The sequence below is a fragment of the Leptonychotes weddellii genome, chromosome 4 (assembly GCF_054177405.1).
Source record: "Leptonychotes weddellii isolate Sample4059 chromosome 4, ASM5417740v2, whole genome shotgun sequence".
NCBI classification, from domain to species: domain Eukaryota; kingdom Metazoa; phylum Chordata; class Mammalia; order Carnivora; family Phocidae; genus Leptonychotes; species Leptonychotes weddellii.
Window position 1 is genome coordinate 100,522,669 of NC_138372.1, and position 16,139 is coordinate 100,538,807.

At 34.8% G+C, this 16,139-nt stretch overlaps 1 protein-coding gene across 4 annotated transcripts in view; it reads right to left on the reverse strand.

The window, feature by feature from the left end:
• Positions 1–30: 30 nt before the first annotated feature.
• Positions 31–16,139, reverse strand: part of PCMTD1 (protein-L-isoaspartate (D-aspartate) O-methyltransferase domain containing 1) — a 66,208-nt gene continuing 50,099 nt past the window's right edge. For 3 of the 4 annotated variants that reach the window (XM_006727663.3, XM_031031747.2, XM_081815999.1), the window contains 3 exons: positions 11,678–11,849; positions 9,940–10,063; positions 31–3,203 (listed from right to left, as the gene is read on the reverse strand). In XM_006727663.3, the coding sequence (XP_006727726.1) occupies positions 2,836–3,203; positions 9,940–10,063; positions 11,678–11,849 (664 nt within the window). In that variant the 3' untranslated portion in view covers positions 31–2,835. The remainder of the gene's footprint in view (positions 3,204–9,939; positions 10,064–11,677; positions 11,850–16,139) is intronic. The other variant, XR_004076771.2, reaches the window with a different exon arrangement.

Sequence of the window (16,139 nt, forward strand, 5' to 3'; positions counted from 1 at the left end):
AAAAGAAAGCCAGGCCACTGGAGAACAAAATTTAATTATATGCAACTGTTTATTTAAAATAGTTTTCCAAGCCTTCCCATGATTTCACAGGTATTGCTTCACTTTTATCCTCTCCAACAGCTAGAAACCAACACTTAACATTTTTTGTATTTTAACCACTATGTGACATTTTTCTTTACTAAGACTAGAACCAAATGTGTCAACCAATAAGAGATGTAGATTTAAATTATCTTCTTGGTAGTAATGGTGCCGCTGAAGGTTTCTTGGATTTATCAGATGCCGGACGCTATTTCAAGCCATTTCCATCTAGCTGTCTGACTTAGGAAAATCATGCTATCTCCCCAGCCCTACTTTCTCTCTGTAAAATAAAATAAAATAAAAACTAGATTAGATTATTTCTATTGTTTTATCTGGCCACTAAAATCCCATGAATATATTCATCATTTTCAATTAATTTTACTTAACCTTTATTTGCTACTTTTCCGCCTATAAAACATAATTGACCATCCTCAAGTAACCGTGAATTCATTAAAAAATAAACACAAACACAAAATATTCTTAATCATTCTAATATATTCCCATTAATAGATAAAAGGGCTTTTCACTTGAATTTTCATTTTTTATTTCTACTTCTTTATTTAAAGTCAATAATAAAGTCACAACTATAAAATGAATGAATTGCATTTAAAAACACAAAAGATACATTTCAATGACAAAAAATATGTAATGATCATGAAAATCTACTGTACACTTTACTAAGGTCAACAGAATAAGAGACCATATGAACAAGTCAATCTTCAAATATATCCTTAACAAAAACTCTCTTTTGAATGGTAAAATCATCATTTAAGAATATGTATGTTTACATAACTGGACACTAGCTCCAAAACCAACAAAGTGTGTAGAGGGCAGCCAGGGAAGGGTGCTAGATAAAAATATGTGGGCACTGGGAACTTGATATTAAAACTCTAAAACTAACAATTTTAAATAAAATGAACATTCTTAACAAATGACAATTGTATAAAACTATTTTTTTTCCTTGATAGAAATGAGATGGGACATTTCTTAACAGTAACAGCTTAGTAATCATCTAAAAAAAAAAATTGTGGAGATATACACAACTCCAAACCCTAGCCCCTAACCCCAATCATTGGTATAAAATAAATACCTTCCATGAAATTATCTTTCCCATTACTAAAATATCCTCATTTACTTGGGAGAATTCATACTTAGAATATTTCAGACACTTGTTTTTAAATATGTAGAATCACCAGATCTGAGATTTTTGAAACCATCTATGTATTACTAATAGTTCAATCTTTCAAGAGATAATAATCGTTTTTACTATATACATTAATTGGATTTCCTTAAACATATTTGATCAACTACTGCAATAGTGATGCTGGTGGTAGTGATACTCTCAAATTTTTCCTTTTAAAAAGTACATAATCCATGTGACACTAAGTAGTAAATATGTTACACTGTGTACTTTCTTAAAAGGAATGACTGTTTTCAGGTCCTAGTAGGAAGAAACCAACAATGGCATTTACTACCTGTTTTATCACTGATAAGCTATAACTAATAGTCAAATGATGGATAGTATAAGTATACGATATTAAGAAAAAAGTGAAAATCATTATAATTTTACCAAAAAAAAAACAAAAAACAAAAAACCACACACACCATGAGAAGTTAAATGAGCACAACATAGGTCCCGATATACTATGATTCTGAACACAATTTTCAAAGCAAAAAGGCATCTCCATACAATTCCTGTGAATATCTCATACACTACATAAAGATGAATTTCAAAGCAAATGTAGGTTAGCTCAGTTCCACCTTGTCAAAGACAAATATTTAAATGAACTAGGAGTTCCATTTGCTAAAGTGCACCTGCTGACCAAATCTGCTCTGGTCCTGCCTCTGAGCGCAACTCAAGAAAGAGGCTGTTACCCATGTTTACTCCCTGTCTGTGCTGTCGACAGTCATTCGGAACAATGCATATTCTTTTTTAAACCAAATACTTTATACATTGGATAACAGAAAATCCAATCCTAAATGTACTATCTTCTAAAACTCCAACAAGTAAGATAACCTCATTATTTTTAAATACTGAAAATGTAAAGGGTCCACACAAATTAAGAAATGTATTAGGTATATACTTTTTATTTAATACTCACTTGATGTGCTCTTAAAATCTCTATGAGAGAAGCAGATAGTTTCCCCTGTCTTTTGGCAATAGATTCAAAAGCAAAAGTAGCAGTGCTGTTGAATTCCACGAAACTTTTTTTTTAAAGCTAAATTATTCAGTATCGGTATTGTTATTGCACTCATATATTGCCCGGAATACTATAGCAACTCAGTAATAGTGATTGCAACAAAGTAAGGTAAGTGGGTCTACACAGCATTTGATCTTCTAATTATGTAAGAAAGTTTTCATAGAGGAAATGCAAACAACTACAATTCAAAAACCAGTATATGCTTAACAATTACTTAACCTTATACAAAATTAAATGTAAGCCTCACCACTACAAATCTGTAAGGAATCAGAAAAGGATTTACAGTACACAAATCTTGAGTATTGTTGCATTCCACTCTTGAAGTCACTCTGAGTTAAAACAGCATTTTTTCCAAGATTTAAAGAAAAATATATTTTATAAAAGGGATTCTTTTTAATTACTGAATACATCATTTTTTATTACTAAGACAGAAACAAGTTATACTTTTTCCACTATAATTCGCTCTGATGAAAGAATTCTCTTTTAACTCCTAACAAATGCTACATTTTCAAGACTAAAGGAATAATCAGTAGGCATTCTTTCTTCTTGATCTAAGTTATTTTTCTCTAAAATATGTCAAGTAAGCCTTTAAAGATTCAGGGAGGGGGAGTTTCATGATTTTTTCTCTCAGTAAATTCTGAGGTGGCTCCTCGGGCTTCATGGCTTCACCGTGATCTTTCTCTTCCTCTTCTTTGTTATCTTCTTCCATTTTTTCATCCTCCTCACTGTCTAGAGGCTGAGGAATAAGCTGATTACCCACAAATACATAAGTATTAATTCTCTGTTTAACCCTCTTTCTTTTCCTTTTTGGTGGAGCCCTCTGAGGAATCCCCTTGGCCTGCATCTCATCATTTATGAAATTTCTAAGTGTACGTCGAATATAAATACGAGCCAAGTCCTGGAGATTCCTGACAGCACAGGGAGCTAAAAAAACAAAAACAAAAACAAAACACACACACATAAAACATAAAAAAGTAAAACATCATATATTGCTCATTTCTTCGCAGAACAAAACAAGTATTTCTTAGCAAACGTTAGAAAACACAGAATGTATAAAAACTCTAACTTTCATCTAACAAAGATTTCAAGATGCTTACTATTTGCCAAGCCACTATTCTAAATTCTGTGAACAGTGGAAAGGTTTCTATGTACAGATATGTGTGTCCCCATATATATGCATAAAAATTCTTTGAAAGAATAAGTAAGAACTTAGAAACAGGCTACATGAGAATGAAGTAATTAGACAACAAGAATAAAAGAGAGATTTTATACTACCTATTTCTTATACTTTTTGATGTTGAAAACCATATGAGAATGATCTATTCCAAAAACTCTAATAAAGGCAACATTTGAACTGCTGCCTCAGTCTGAGCTTTAGAGCTGTTACTCATGCACGTACACACACACACACACACACACACAGTTTTTCTCTGTAAATCAGTGAGTAGAACTGGTTCATAGGCAAAGGGCCACCACAAATCATGCTGTAAACAATTTAATAACCCAAAAACACACCACAGATTTCCTTAAGTTATTGATGTTTACTTCTATCAAACACATCACAGTTGTACCCTATCGGGTCTGTCATTTCACTCCCTCTCCCACAGACCTATGAACGCATAAGCCCTAGAACACACATTCTTCTTTGTAGCCTGTTCCAATACTTTATACATAGAGAAATTAATTTTCTAGTCCCACTAAGTTTCCATCCCTGCGGAAATAAAACTGTCATCAAGGATCCCTCTCAAATGCCTAAACAAAATAAAACATAACCCTCCTCCAGTTTAAACAGCATTAAAAAATCTTCACTATTTTTTCTTTCTTTACTTTTGGTACTCTTTTCTGGATACTTCCCTTGCAAACTTTTCTGTTATACCTATGAAATCCTGCCTTCTTTAGTAACTCTTGGGTATGTGGTCTCTCTCTACTGCCAGACTATAAGCTCCAGGAGTGAGCTTACAGCATTTCCTCTTTGTGCTCCTCACAGGGCCCTGTAGGCACTAGGCCTGCACAGTGCACCATCCTGTCCAAGGCTCAGAGTGCTTCCTGTGTTCTGAACACCAGACCCTACCACAAATTAGATACACTCTGCAGGAGATAAGTTTGTTTTATTTATTATTTTTTTTTTTTTAACTCCAGCATGGGAGACTTCTCAGACTGATTCAAAGATCCCTTAGCACATACCTAAGTGGCCCACTACAAAATCTTTTCTTCAAACTGTCTTTTTTCAACTCCCTACTGAAACCGGAACTAGAAAAGAATTCCAAAGAGCCAGACCAGGCATGTTTAGTTAGAAACTGTTTGTTCTACTGCCTGGGCCTGCCCCCAACTATATGAGATGGAAACTGAAACAATACAGAACATTTTGAGTTCAAGTCCTGCTTCTGCCAATGATGGAGTTTTGTGAACACTGGTAAGTAAAAACATGTGAGATCTCATCCCTTATATGTTAAAATGTGTAAAATATCACCTGCTCTGCCTACCTCCCCAAACTGTTTAAGCTGTTTAACATTCACTCAACACCTATGTGTTAAACTATATGCCATCTACTATTAAAGAACTCACTTACATACAGTGGATGCTTCAGACTAAGTAAGTCCTTGCTTTTATGGAGATTTTATATTTGGGGGAGGGGGTAGATAAAAAATAATTATGAAAAAGAGGATAGGAGAAAAAACACCAATGGCATAGAAAGTAACATGGGGGTACAGCTACTTCTGATTGGGTAGTCCAAACGGTCTCCCTGAGGAAGTCATGCCTGGGCTAAGATCTAAATGATATGAGGAAACAGACATGTAAATATCTTGGGGCAGAGGAAATAGCAAAGCCCTAAGAGGTAAATGAGCTCAGCATGTTCAAGTTGCTGAAAGAAGGCTAGTGCAGATGAAGTTTAGAGCAGGAAGAATGGTAAGAGGTACGATCATGGGTTGATCTTGCAGGCCTTGGTAAAAAATGTGCCTTGTATTGGCCTTGCAGCTACTTAAGGTTTTTAAAAAGCAGGGTCATAATGCAATGGAAATGGCACTCAGGCTCCTCTATGGAGTATGGATCATAAAGAGAGGGAACACTCCAGTAATCCACCTGAGATCTGACCACACTCTGATGCAGATGGGAGTAAGGGAGGGTGGCAGTAAAGACGTAGAGAAGGGGACAAATTTGCAACATATTTTGAAGACAGGATGAACGGGGATTAGATGTAGGAGAATTTTTGGCCCTAGCAACTAGGCAGGTGCTAATGGTCAATTATTGACATAAAAAAGAGGAAGAGTAGTTGGGGAGAAGAAAATCACAATTTTGTTCTTTATGAAATCTGAAATGTCTGTTACATTTCCTGAATGGAGATTTCAGGAAGAAAAACAACAGAGATATACTGATCACCATTTCAGCATGTTACAGGCAATAACACACTTCACACTAAAAGAGGAAAAGGAAGGAGATAGAGGTAAAATAACTTGATCCCGGTCACAGAAGTCATAATTTATAAGTGACATGAGTTGGGACCTGAACGTGGGCGTTTAACTGCACAGTCCATGCTCCTGCCCAACCACAAGCAGCTGAATCATGCCTCTGGGACTCAGGCTGGGGACAGACTCTGGGAGCCATCAGCCTCCCCCTGAGCACCTAAGAGGGAGTATAGACAGAGAAGAAAGGCCTATGCCTGAGGAAGCTCTGAAAAAGCAGGGGCAGGGGAAGCTGGTGGAGAATAAATCTATAGAAGAGTTTTGGGAATTATAAGAGCTAAGAAACAGAGCTATAATTAGTCTTTTTGGCTAGTCTTTATTCTTGAACCTCTCTTACATTTTTGGTACTCTCTTTTCACACCTTAATTATGTTCCTCCTCTGCAACACTATTATTCCAAGGACACTGTTAGAATGATGAAGCTTTCAATCCTAAACTGTCAGAATACCTGAACTTCATAAAGAACCAACTAGATCCACAATGGAAAAGATTCAGACTTCCCTTAAGTCCTAAAATAGTACCCACATGAGCTGCATTTAAGTTTTTCTGAATGATACAAAAACTTTCAGCTAATTCTCAGCCCTAGCTATTCAAAAGTCCCCCATATTTCCTATTCTTTAACACTCCCTTGTTTCTAATGCTTCCAGTTATGAGATAAGGATTTAGTGGACTAGACAATGCTAATCCTGACTGCTTTTAAAATTTTATTTTGAATTAAGGCTTTCACTCCAAAATTATAATTAAGGTTATCTCTAACACACACACGTGTAAGCTCTATTCGTTTCCCAAAAGGTAATCTCTATAAAGATTTCAGAGGAACCTAGCAGTCAGCACTTCCATTTTTATTTATTAACAAAGATTGAAAAGGGCATTATATTTAGGTCAAACTCACAAAAGTGATGATTTGGGGTCATTTTTTAGCCGACAAAAACAGCAACTTTATATAGCTCAAGGTGGTTTAGTGCCACAATTTCTGAAGTTTCTTTTGTCCCTTGTGATTTATTAACAAGAAATATACATTTGGCTTCCCATTCCTGACACAGAGCTCTGAAAACACTTGGAATTACGTAAGTGATAAGAGCATAACAGGTTCCTTCCAACCACACCTGAGTTTACGTTAATGAGGTGACTTTTGGTAAGCCCCTGAGGATGCTGGGCTGGTTGCCAGGGGAACCAACCATGTGCTTGGAGGATTGGGGCTTTCACTAGCACCCTCTGGGAGGGGAAAAGGGGTTGGAGGTTGAATTAATCATAAATGGCCAATGATTTAATCAATCAAACCTTCATAAAAAGCCTTAACTGAAAGGGTTCAGAGAGCTTCTGGGCCGATGAACATAAACCCTTCATATGTCAATTCCATCTATTTTTGTTTCTGTGCTGGATCCTTTGATAATAAACCTGGTATCTAGTAAGTAAACTGTTTTCCTGGGTTCTGTGAACCGCTCTAACAAATTATCAAACTCTAGAAAGGGGTCATGGGAGTTTCTGATTTATAGCCAGGTGGCCAGAAACACAGATGAAAACCTGTATTTGTGATTGGTGTCTCCAGCTGGAGGAGGAGGGGGCAGCCTTGTGGGGTAGAGCCTTTAACCTTTAGGGTCTATGCTAACACGGGTTAGTGTCAGAATGGAGTTAGATCACAGGACACCTAGCTGGTGTCCGCAAAGAATTGGAGAATTGCTTGGTGTGGAAAAACCCACACATCTGGAATACAGAAAGAAGTGTTCAATGGGTGGTGTGTAGAGGAAACAGTTTTCCTTTAGTTGGTATAGAGTTTTTTCCTTTTTCCTTTCACCCCTTTCTAAAGGGCCTACCCTGAAGTTAAAGCAGTTTGTGTACCTCCCCCCCAAAAAAGAAGAGGACTTTAAGTTGAATCAAAAGTAGAGATAAATAAACCTGAGGAAAAGTGATAATTACATTTAGTAACTGTTTATGTAGGCAATTTCACAGCCACAAAATATATTTGGCAAAAGATTTGCACGTGTATGTTTTCAGTTGTTTTTTTTTTGCTAACATTCTTTCTTATTTTAACCCCCTATAATTAATGAAAAAATGTTCTCTAAACAGAAAGCAATTTTAACAGAAGAGGAAACTTGTTTTATTCTCCAAACATCTTATTAAATTTTGACAAACAATATTTTCAGAACATTTTTCATTCTGTGAAAATTATTCATAGTGAAGCTTTTATTTTTTTAGAAAATCACAATTCCTGACTCATTTTTATAAATTCCTATTGGGAGCTGATAATTTTTTTTTTCTTTTTATTATAGAAACTTTCAAGTATACACAAGAGAATTAATAGTATAAGGAACCCCATGTACCGGACACTCAGCTTCAACAACCATCTCTTCTAGCTAATCTTCCTTCATCAACACTGCCATTTCCTATTTCCATCCCCACCATATTATTCTGATGAAAAGTTAGATCATTTCACCTGTAAATACTTTAGAGGCATGATGAATTTTTTTTTTAATTTAGGCTAGTCTTCCATTTTATCCTTTTTAACCAAATTTATCCCTACTCTACATTCATAGTCATGTCGATCAACCCAACCAAGGAACTACCTAGATCTAAATGTATTGACATCCTTAAACTGAGAATGAAAATTGCCCATTTATAACATATCATCATCCATGCCATTCATAACTATGTCACTGTAAAACCACATTTACAACCTACACTCTTCTAAAGGACACTAAAGTAGGAAAACTGTCAGATGAAGAAGAATGCTCAGGCTACAGCAGTGTCTGTTAGAAAGAAAAACACCTAAATGGCTGATGCACAGAAATCTACAGGGCCCTCTGTAAGGACACTTCTATATCTCTATAGGTACACATCATGCTAATGGTAGTTAGGCCATTGTCAAGACCAAACAGTGTCACAGCATTGTTTTCATTACTTCTCTTTAGGACTCTCTAACCAGTTATGATAGGTTAAAGAAAATTGTCATAAATAACCTGTAATTCTAATGTTTGGAAAAAGGAGGGAGAAAACAGTTTAACATGCAGACCTAAGCCATATTCCCCCCACCTACTTTGGTAGGTGATAAAACTGACATTTCAATTCCTAGCTATCTCCCCGCCAAGTTCATCTCTCCATTAGTTAAGAACCTGAACAGGGAAAAACAGGCCACAAAAATCATAAAGTTCAAAAGAGGGTAAAATGAAATGAAAATAAAATTAAATATAAATCCAGGTTCCTCTGAAATAAATTCATTTAAAAAACAAATTAAAGGAAGAAGTATACCATGGTAAAGTTCATTTTTGGTACAGAACTTTATTTACGGATTTCCAAAATCATGATAAATCACAAACCTATTAATACTACTCTCACCTCTTTTTCGTCTTTCAGCTGCAGTAAGTGGATCACTCCCCTCTCCTTGAAACGTTTTTTCTTCGTTTCTAACACAAACACCTCTCCTCACTCTCCCCCAAGTGCTCTCATCTATTCTTATAACTTAAAATGCCATTTTTACATTGAGGATTCTCAATTTATACCTCCCTCACACAGTAGGTTTATACACCTACTCGACTACCTGATCTGTGCATGCCAACTCAAACATGGCCAGAATAAAATATCTGATCTTCCTACACCTATTTCCAAACTATTCCATTGCCAGTCTTGCAAACAGCAATAAATGGTACCATCACTCAGCTAGCTATTCAAGGCAAAATTTTACATACTCCTTTTTTCTCTACCACCATCTTCCACATAGTCTACTATTTTTCTACCTTCAAACAACTCTGTCCATGCCAACACTGATTTTCCCTTTGAGTATAAGAAAAGTCTTGTATAATCAATCTTCTACACTCTAGCCAATGAGCTTCAACTACCCTGAAACTTATTTCTGGTCTTGGAACAACCAAGCTCTTTTCAGCCCAAATAAAGGTTTTTGCGTTTGCTGTCCTTCTGTATAGAAAATGCCAACAAATTTAATATAATTAATAAATTCACAACTATAATAAATTCATGTTTTCTTTGACCTGCCCCTTCTTTTCATATGTCCATGAAGGAAGCTAACAGCACCTGGTGCAAGGTAGGGGCTTTAACCCGCCTCCATAAAAAAGTTGAATAAATCTATTGAATATATTATTGCCTATTTATTTAATTCTTCATAATCATATAGTCCATTAAACCCCAAGCATAAGAGCTGAACAATCTAAGTCACATTTCAATCAGAAAGGACCAACGGTTACTTACGGAGTCCTACAGAATCTGGTTTGCCATTATCATTCTTACTTGGTTGTACAAGTGGAGCAAATGAAACAGCAAGGATGTTTTTACTTTCCCAAGTGTTTTGTCCAGTTCGCATAATTTGTGTTAACTATTTAGAGAGAAAAACAGAAACAGAATAGCTTAATCCTGGAAATGTGATCTCCTTACAGTCACAATTTTGTTTTAACAGAATAAATGCCAGTGGTTGCTATAATCACTTGTATTTGAATGCAACCAAATTACTTTCCTTTAAATACTTACCATAAAATAATAGAGAAGGAACGACAAATATTTGCAGCTCAAGAAAGATTAGTCCATGTAAATAAAATATCCAAATATGGTCAAGTGATTCATCATGTTATATTTGGGCTCTGATAGCTTCTAGGGGTCTTATTCCAACCCATACCTGCCTGTGGCTCCCAAAATATATGTCTCACATAGGCTCAGCTGATGGTTAAAGCACGATATTAATAAAACCATGTTCTCACTACTGTACCAAAGAGTCAACTTCATGGTCTTCGATGATAGTAATAAAATGCAGATTCTAATTCTAATCCCAAATTAGTATTTCACAAATAAATGTAATTAATCACAAGAGGATTAGAAGTTTTACCTACCTGGCAAAAACCCATCCCCAGTCCTTGGAAAAAAATATTAGCTCAGTACATTGTTTGATCAAGTTGAATTAATATCTCCAATTTCTTTTATAAAAATCAGTGCATTATATTTGACATTAGCTGAACAGTATATAATTAATATTTAATAAAATACCACTGGGAAGCCATATCTTAAATGTTTGAAAATGTATCTTTAACAGAAAACAGAAGATTGCTCATCTGGGAGTCTCAACTGTGGAAGCATTCAAGTAACAACATTTTTTTACGAATGTTTTTTAATGAATGTCTTTTTAATAACTGACAAACAATTTGCCACAGAGCACAGTGCATGGTAATGGCGAAATCTACTGAGCTGCAAATAACATGCTGTGATGTTAAGGGATCCCCTAGGATTATAAACTCTGAAATGATCAGGCAAGATCTCAGTTGTCTCACACAATTTATCTTCTACTGTATAAAACACAAGGCATTTTAAACATCTCAAACTTAGGTTAATATGAATACTAAAGATTTTTTTGAAATGCATTTTTAAAGTAATTTCCTTTTGAAAGACCCATCCATTTTCTGAATACCTCAGTATTTCATATATTTATTATACCTAATAATTCTAAACCAGGGCAGGAAAATTGCTGAAAAATATTTTCAAATGAGCCTATGTAGTACTAAATGAAGATTTAAACATTTACTTTTTCTTTAATGGATTTAAGCAGTCCAAACCAAATCTCAAATAGACTTTCTTTTTTATATGTTCAAAGAACTAAAGAATGTTAGAAACTGAGCAGCTAGTAAAGATCATCACATTCAATTAAAAAGCTCCAGGTAAAGAGACTGTATTGTAAGGAAGCAACTTGGCAAACACCACATAGGTAGTAGCTAAGCACTGGTGAAAGACCAAATCTCTTCAAATCTTAGTATAAAGGATTTCTTCTATATTTTTTTTTGGTTCAGTAATTAAGAATCCATTTCAAGTTGTTTTATATAGACAGATAGATAGATGATAGATAGATAGATCTATAAAGCGTACTTCTCTAAAAATCACAATGTACTTTTCACTGATTATATTTCCCACCCTCAACTACTGTGTTTAAGCAAAGGACAGAAGTTACCTGATCTTCTATAGGCATGACTAGAATGCCTCCAACTTTCAGTAATATTTTCATATAGTTTTCATGGTCTTTCTGGACACCAGCTCCACAATAAATTCGATCATACTGATGACTGTCAGATGCTATCTGGAGGCAATTACCAACCACAAATGCAGGTTCACAGAACTCAAATCTGCACGAAAAAACAAATACATTTTAATTCATTTAAACAAAAGATTAGATCTAAAAAATTTAACAAAATTCAGTTCTTTGAAATAGTGAAGTTACAAAATTTTAGGATAAAATGTCATTATGAAATTTGATTTAAATATCATATTTATGAAGTTTAACTGATCAAATATATTGTTTTACTACAGTGCACATGTTGTCAAAACATTAACCTATTTTTTGCCATACTGAAACCTCAACTTAGGGCTTAAAAAAATGAACATAATGAAAAGCCCTTCATGATACCAATCTTGTGATACCCCACAAATGATATATACTAAGGATGAGAATCACAAGGGTCAAGCAAACAAGAAAAGATTCACCTTCCACTGCCCTTTCCAAAAAAAGCTGACAGGCCAGTGACAATGGGAAGGGCTCATGCAGTATTCATCTCTGTTTGATATTTTTGCTTTGGCTAACAGCGAAAAGCTTTGTCAGGGAAAGACACCAATGTCCTGACCACACACCTTAGCAGCCACTAAGATTAGGGAGATTTTCCTAATAGATTCTAGCAGGGCTGTTACAGGATGTAACTGCTGCTTTGGCCCCTGTGATCTCCCTATGCAACAAAAGGAGATGTGGGTTTCAAAGCAAAGGCATCATATCCAGGCCGCTGGCTCCTGGTTACAGTGTTGGTTCATGGTATATAGTTATGCTTTTACAAACTACCCTATTTAGACTTCTACTTTGTTCCTTAAATTTTAACAAATCAGGAAACAGTTTCTAATATAGAACATTAAAACCCCAATGCCCTAATAAAACATATAATCTTTTAAAAAACTAATTCACGAAATATCCTTTTACGTCTAAGTTGATTAAAGTTAATATGACCACACAGCAAAATCAGGCTATTATTTGAGGATGAAATAATTGATGTTAAAAGTTTCGGCATGCAGTGAAAAATGACACTGATTGAATCATAATCATTTCTACTTTGTAAAACATATCCTGTCCTTTAGTAATTAATAGACTTATTACATAACAAGTTTCCATTAAAATTCACTAAAACACAGACACGTTATCTTCATTAATATTTAAGGAAAAGTTTACCAGAATTATGTCCTGTCTTCAGTATCCTGTCTTCTTAGTGGAGGGGCAGGGGTAGGGTGGGAAGGGTTGAGGGGTGGGGTGAATCATCAGTGTATACTCTCTTTTCAACACCCCCACACTAAGGTAGTCCATGTCCCATTATTTCTTTCACTGTAATTGTCTCCTTGCTGCTCACACTTTTCAGGACTCTCTTCCATTATTTTGCTCCCTACTGCAAAGGACAGGGTGAAGCTCCCTTAGAGTACCACATGGGGTTCTTTATGACCCTACCATCAAGTTGTTCTGCCAGATTCATCTCCTGGTTCTGCCTCCCCCACACCCCCCCCATACTATGCGGTAGCCAGATTGAATTACAGTTGACCCTTGAACAAGGCAGACATTAGGGGTGCTGACCTCCTCCCTGTAACATCTGAGTATAACTTACAACTCCCCAAAAACTTAACTACTAATAACCTACTGTTGACTGGAAGCCTTACTGATAACATAAACAGTTGACTAACACATACTTTGTATGCTACATGTATTATATACTGGATTCTCACAATAAAGTAAGCTAAAGAAAATATTAAGAAAATAAGAGAAAACATATTTATACTACTGTACCATAAAAAAAAAAATCTGCATTTAAGCCGTCCCGCACAGTTTAAACCCATGTTGTTCAAGGGTCAACTGTGTCTGCTTCTAGTTGCTTAGTGGAACTATTCCAAAATGTTTTGAAACCCTGTATCTGAGTACATGCTGTTCCTTTGACTGAAATACCCTTCCCTCTCTTCCCTTGATAAATGCCTACTATCCCTTCAAGATACAGTTCAAATATCAGTTTTAGTACTGAAATCTTACCCAACTCTATTTTAACAGTATCTCATTCTTTCTACTTGCATAGCACACAGGAAGTGTAAACTTACCTAAGTTGGGGATCATGCTTAAATTCCTTTTAAACTCAAGACTATGGTACAACCTATGATTGTCTAAAATATGGCCAAAATATAATTTCTTGACTTTTAAGATAATGTGGATCATGTGGTTTAATCATTCTACCAAAGTCACAGTAAGCATTCTTTAAAATGAAAAAGTTAGACTATTTTCAATGAAGTCTATCTAAAAATATTTATTCTTATAAAAATTCATCTTAAATAATTTAATTTTATGATAATTTAAGTCAGTCTTATTTTCAGGATGAATATGAGCAGGGAATTTATATTTTAAAAATTAAATTATTAAAACCTCTTTTATCAAGTCTGTTAAATCAACTCAAAAATACACTTACGTTTTTAAAACTTTCTACTTGTTTCTACTTTAGCTTATAGAACTACTACCTAGGACAACACCACTGCAAGTAAACAACTTACAGTTAAAACCATTTCTCAGATTAGTGGTATTTTATATGTCCTCATCCCAGCAAAATTAATTAAAGAGAATTTAGTGCCTGATTTTAAAATCAGATGTGTGATTCTGGTCAAATTTCCTTATACTACTAATAAGCACAGTTCACTAAACGAAATATTATTTACTGAGCACCAGTTGTGTATAAAGATTGAAAATACAATGGGAAACACTCATGCCTACATCTAGTGGAAGAGATGAGCATCAAAGAATCGCAGTAATAAAGATTTACAACCATGATAAATGCTCTAAAGGAAAGGAATAGGAGTCCATAAGACTGAGGGTGAAAGGAAATGGACAGACCTGGGGAATCAGAGAAAGATTCCCTGAGTAATGTCAAGATCTGAATGATGAGACAGGACAATCTAGAGCCACATGGTAGCCAAGATGGTAGTCACTAGCCACATGTGGATATTGAGCCTTTAAAATGCAGCTAGTCCAAATCAAAATGTACTGTAAGGATAAAATTCACATGGGATTTCAAAGATTTAGTCCAAAATAAATACAAAATAGCTCAATATTTCTTTTATATTTATGTGTGTAGGAGTGGGTGAGTGTGAGTGTGTGTGTGTATATTTCAACAGCCACACAAACTGAAGATACTAAAGAAATACCCTTCTACTTATCACCTGTAACTAAGAGCTGCAAATACTTTCTCCTTAACACAATCTTCCCTTTGAAACATTCTCCTGGTTTTCCTACTATGTCTGTGAATATTTCTTCTGAATTTTAAATGTATCTCCATTACCTATTACAGTCCTCAAAATACATTTGCTGAGTGAACCACATAAAAAACAAATGTTTTCTCAACTTTTCCACCTGTCAACTCTGAACCTCAGGACTAGAAACTTGCCCAGAAAGTTACAAAAAAAAATATGTGCCTCTGACACTTTCTATATCAATATGATAGTCCTTGTTTTACTAAATTAATCACTATAAAAAGCCATAACTTCATGCTACAGAATACAGTTTTTCTCAAAATGCAAAAAAAAAAAAAAAGAAAAAGAAAAAAGAAAAACTCAAATAATTAAAAAAAAAGCTTTGTCTTTAATGAATAAATCAACTGCCCTATAACTGAAAGGCACTTTTTTGGGCCTTTCTGAAGATCTTAAATAAGCCACCATAATTTTAGGAAACAACTTAATGCTTTCTTCCCCAGTAATGCAGATCAAAACAAGTATATTTGCTTCCACTTAGGGAGTAAAACAAAGGATCATTATACTGAAAATCAGATCTCTAAATCCATCAATCTCTACTAGTGCAAATGGAACATATATTTCTAACAAATACATATGGGATCTTCACACTTTCATTTAACATAGTCAATTAATCTCCTTTAATAGAATACTCAAATCTGAAAAGTTAATCGAACTTGAGATGTTCCAAAGGATTAGACTATTTTTAGATACAAAATAGTAAAACTTCAAGGACATAAGTAACATTGGGGAGAACACTGTATATTTTTAAATGTTGGCACTAAAATATCTAGAACATAGTAGAAAATTCACAGAAAAACTGTAACACTACCAATTTAGTGGTTATTAAGAAAAACATCTACCAGAGATACTGTCCTATCTGGTGATTCCTTATTGTAACTATGGGTTGATCTTTTCTACCAGTAATACATAAATCCTTCACATCAGTAAAGAATACAAAACAATTCTCAAATTGCATATTATATATATATATATGTTTTATATATATGCCTGTGTATACACACACATACACACACACACACACATATATATATATAAATGGGTAATGGATTATTTTTCCTGATAAAGGACTTAGAGATGAGCTTTAGTATTTCTAACTAGGTACA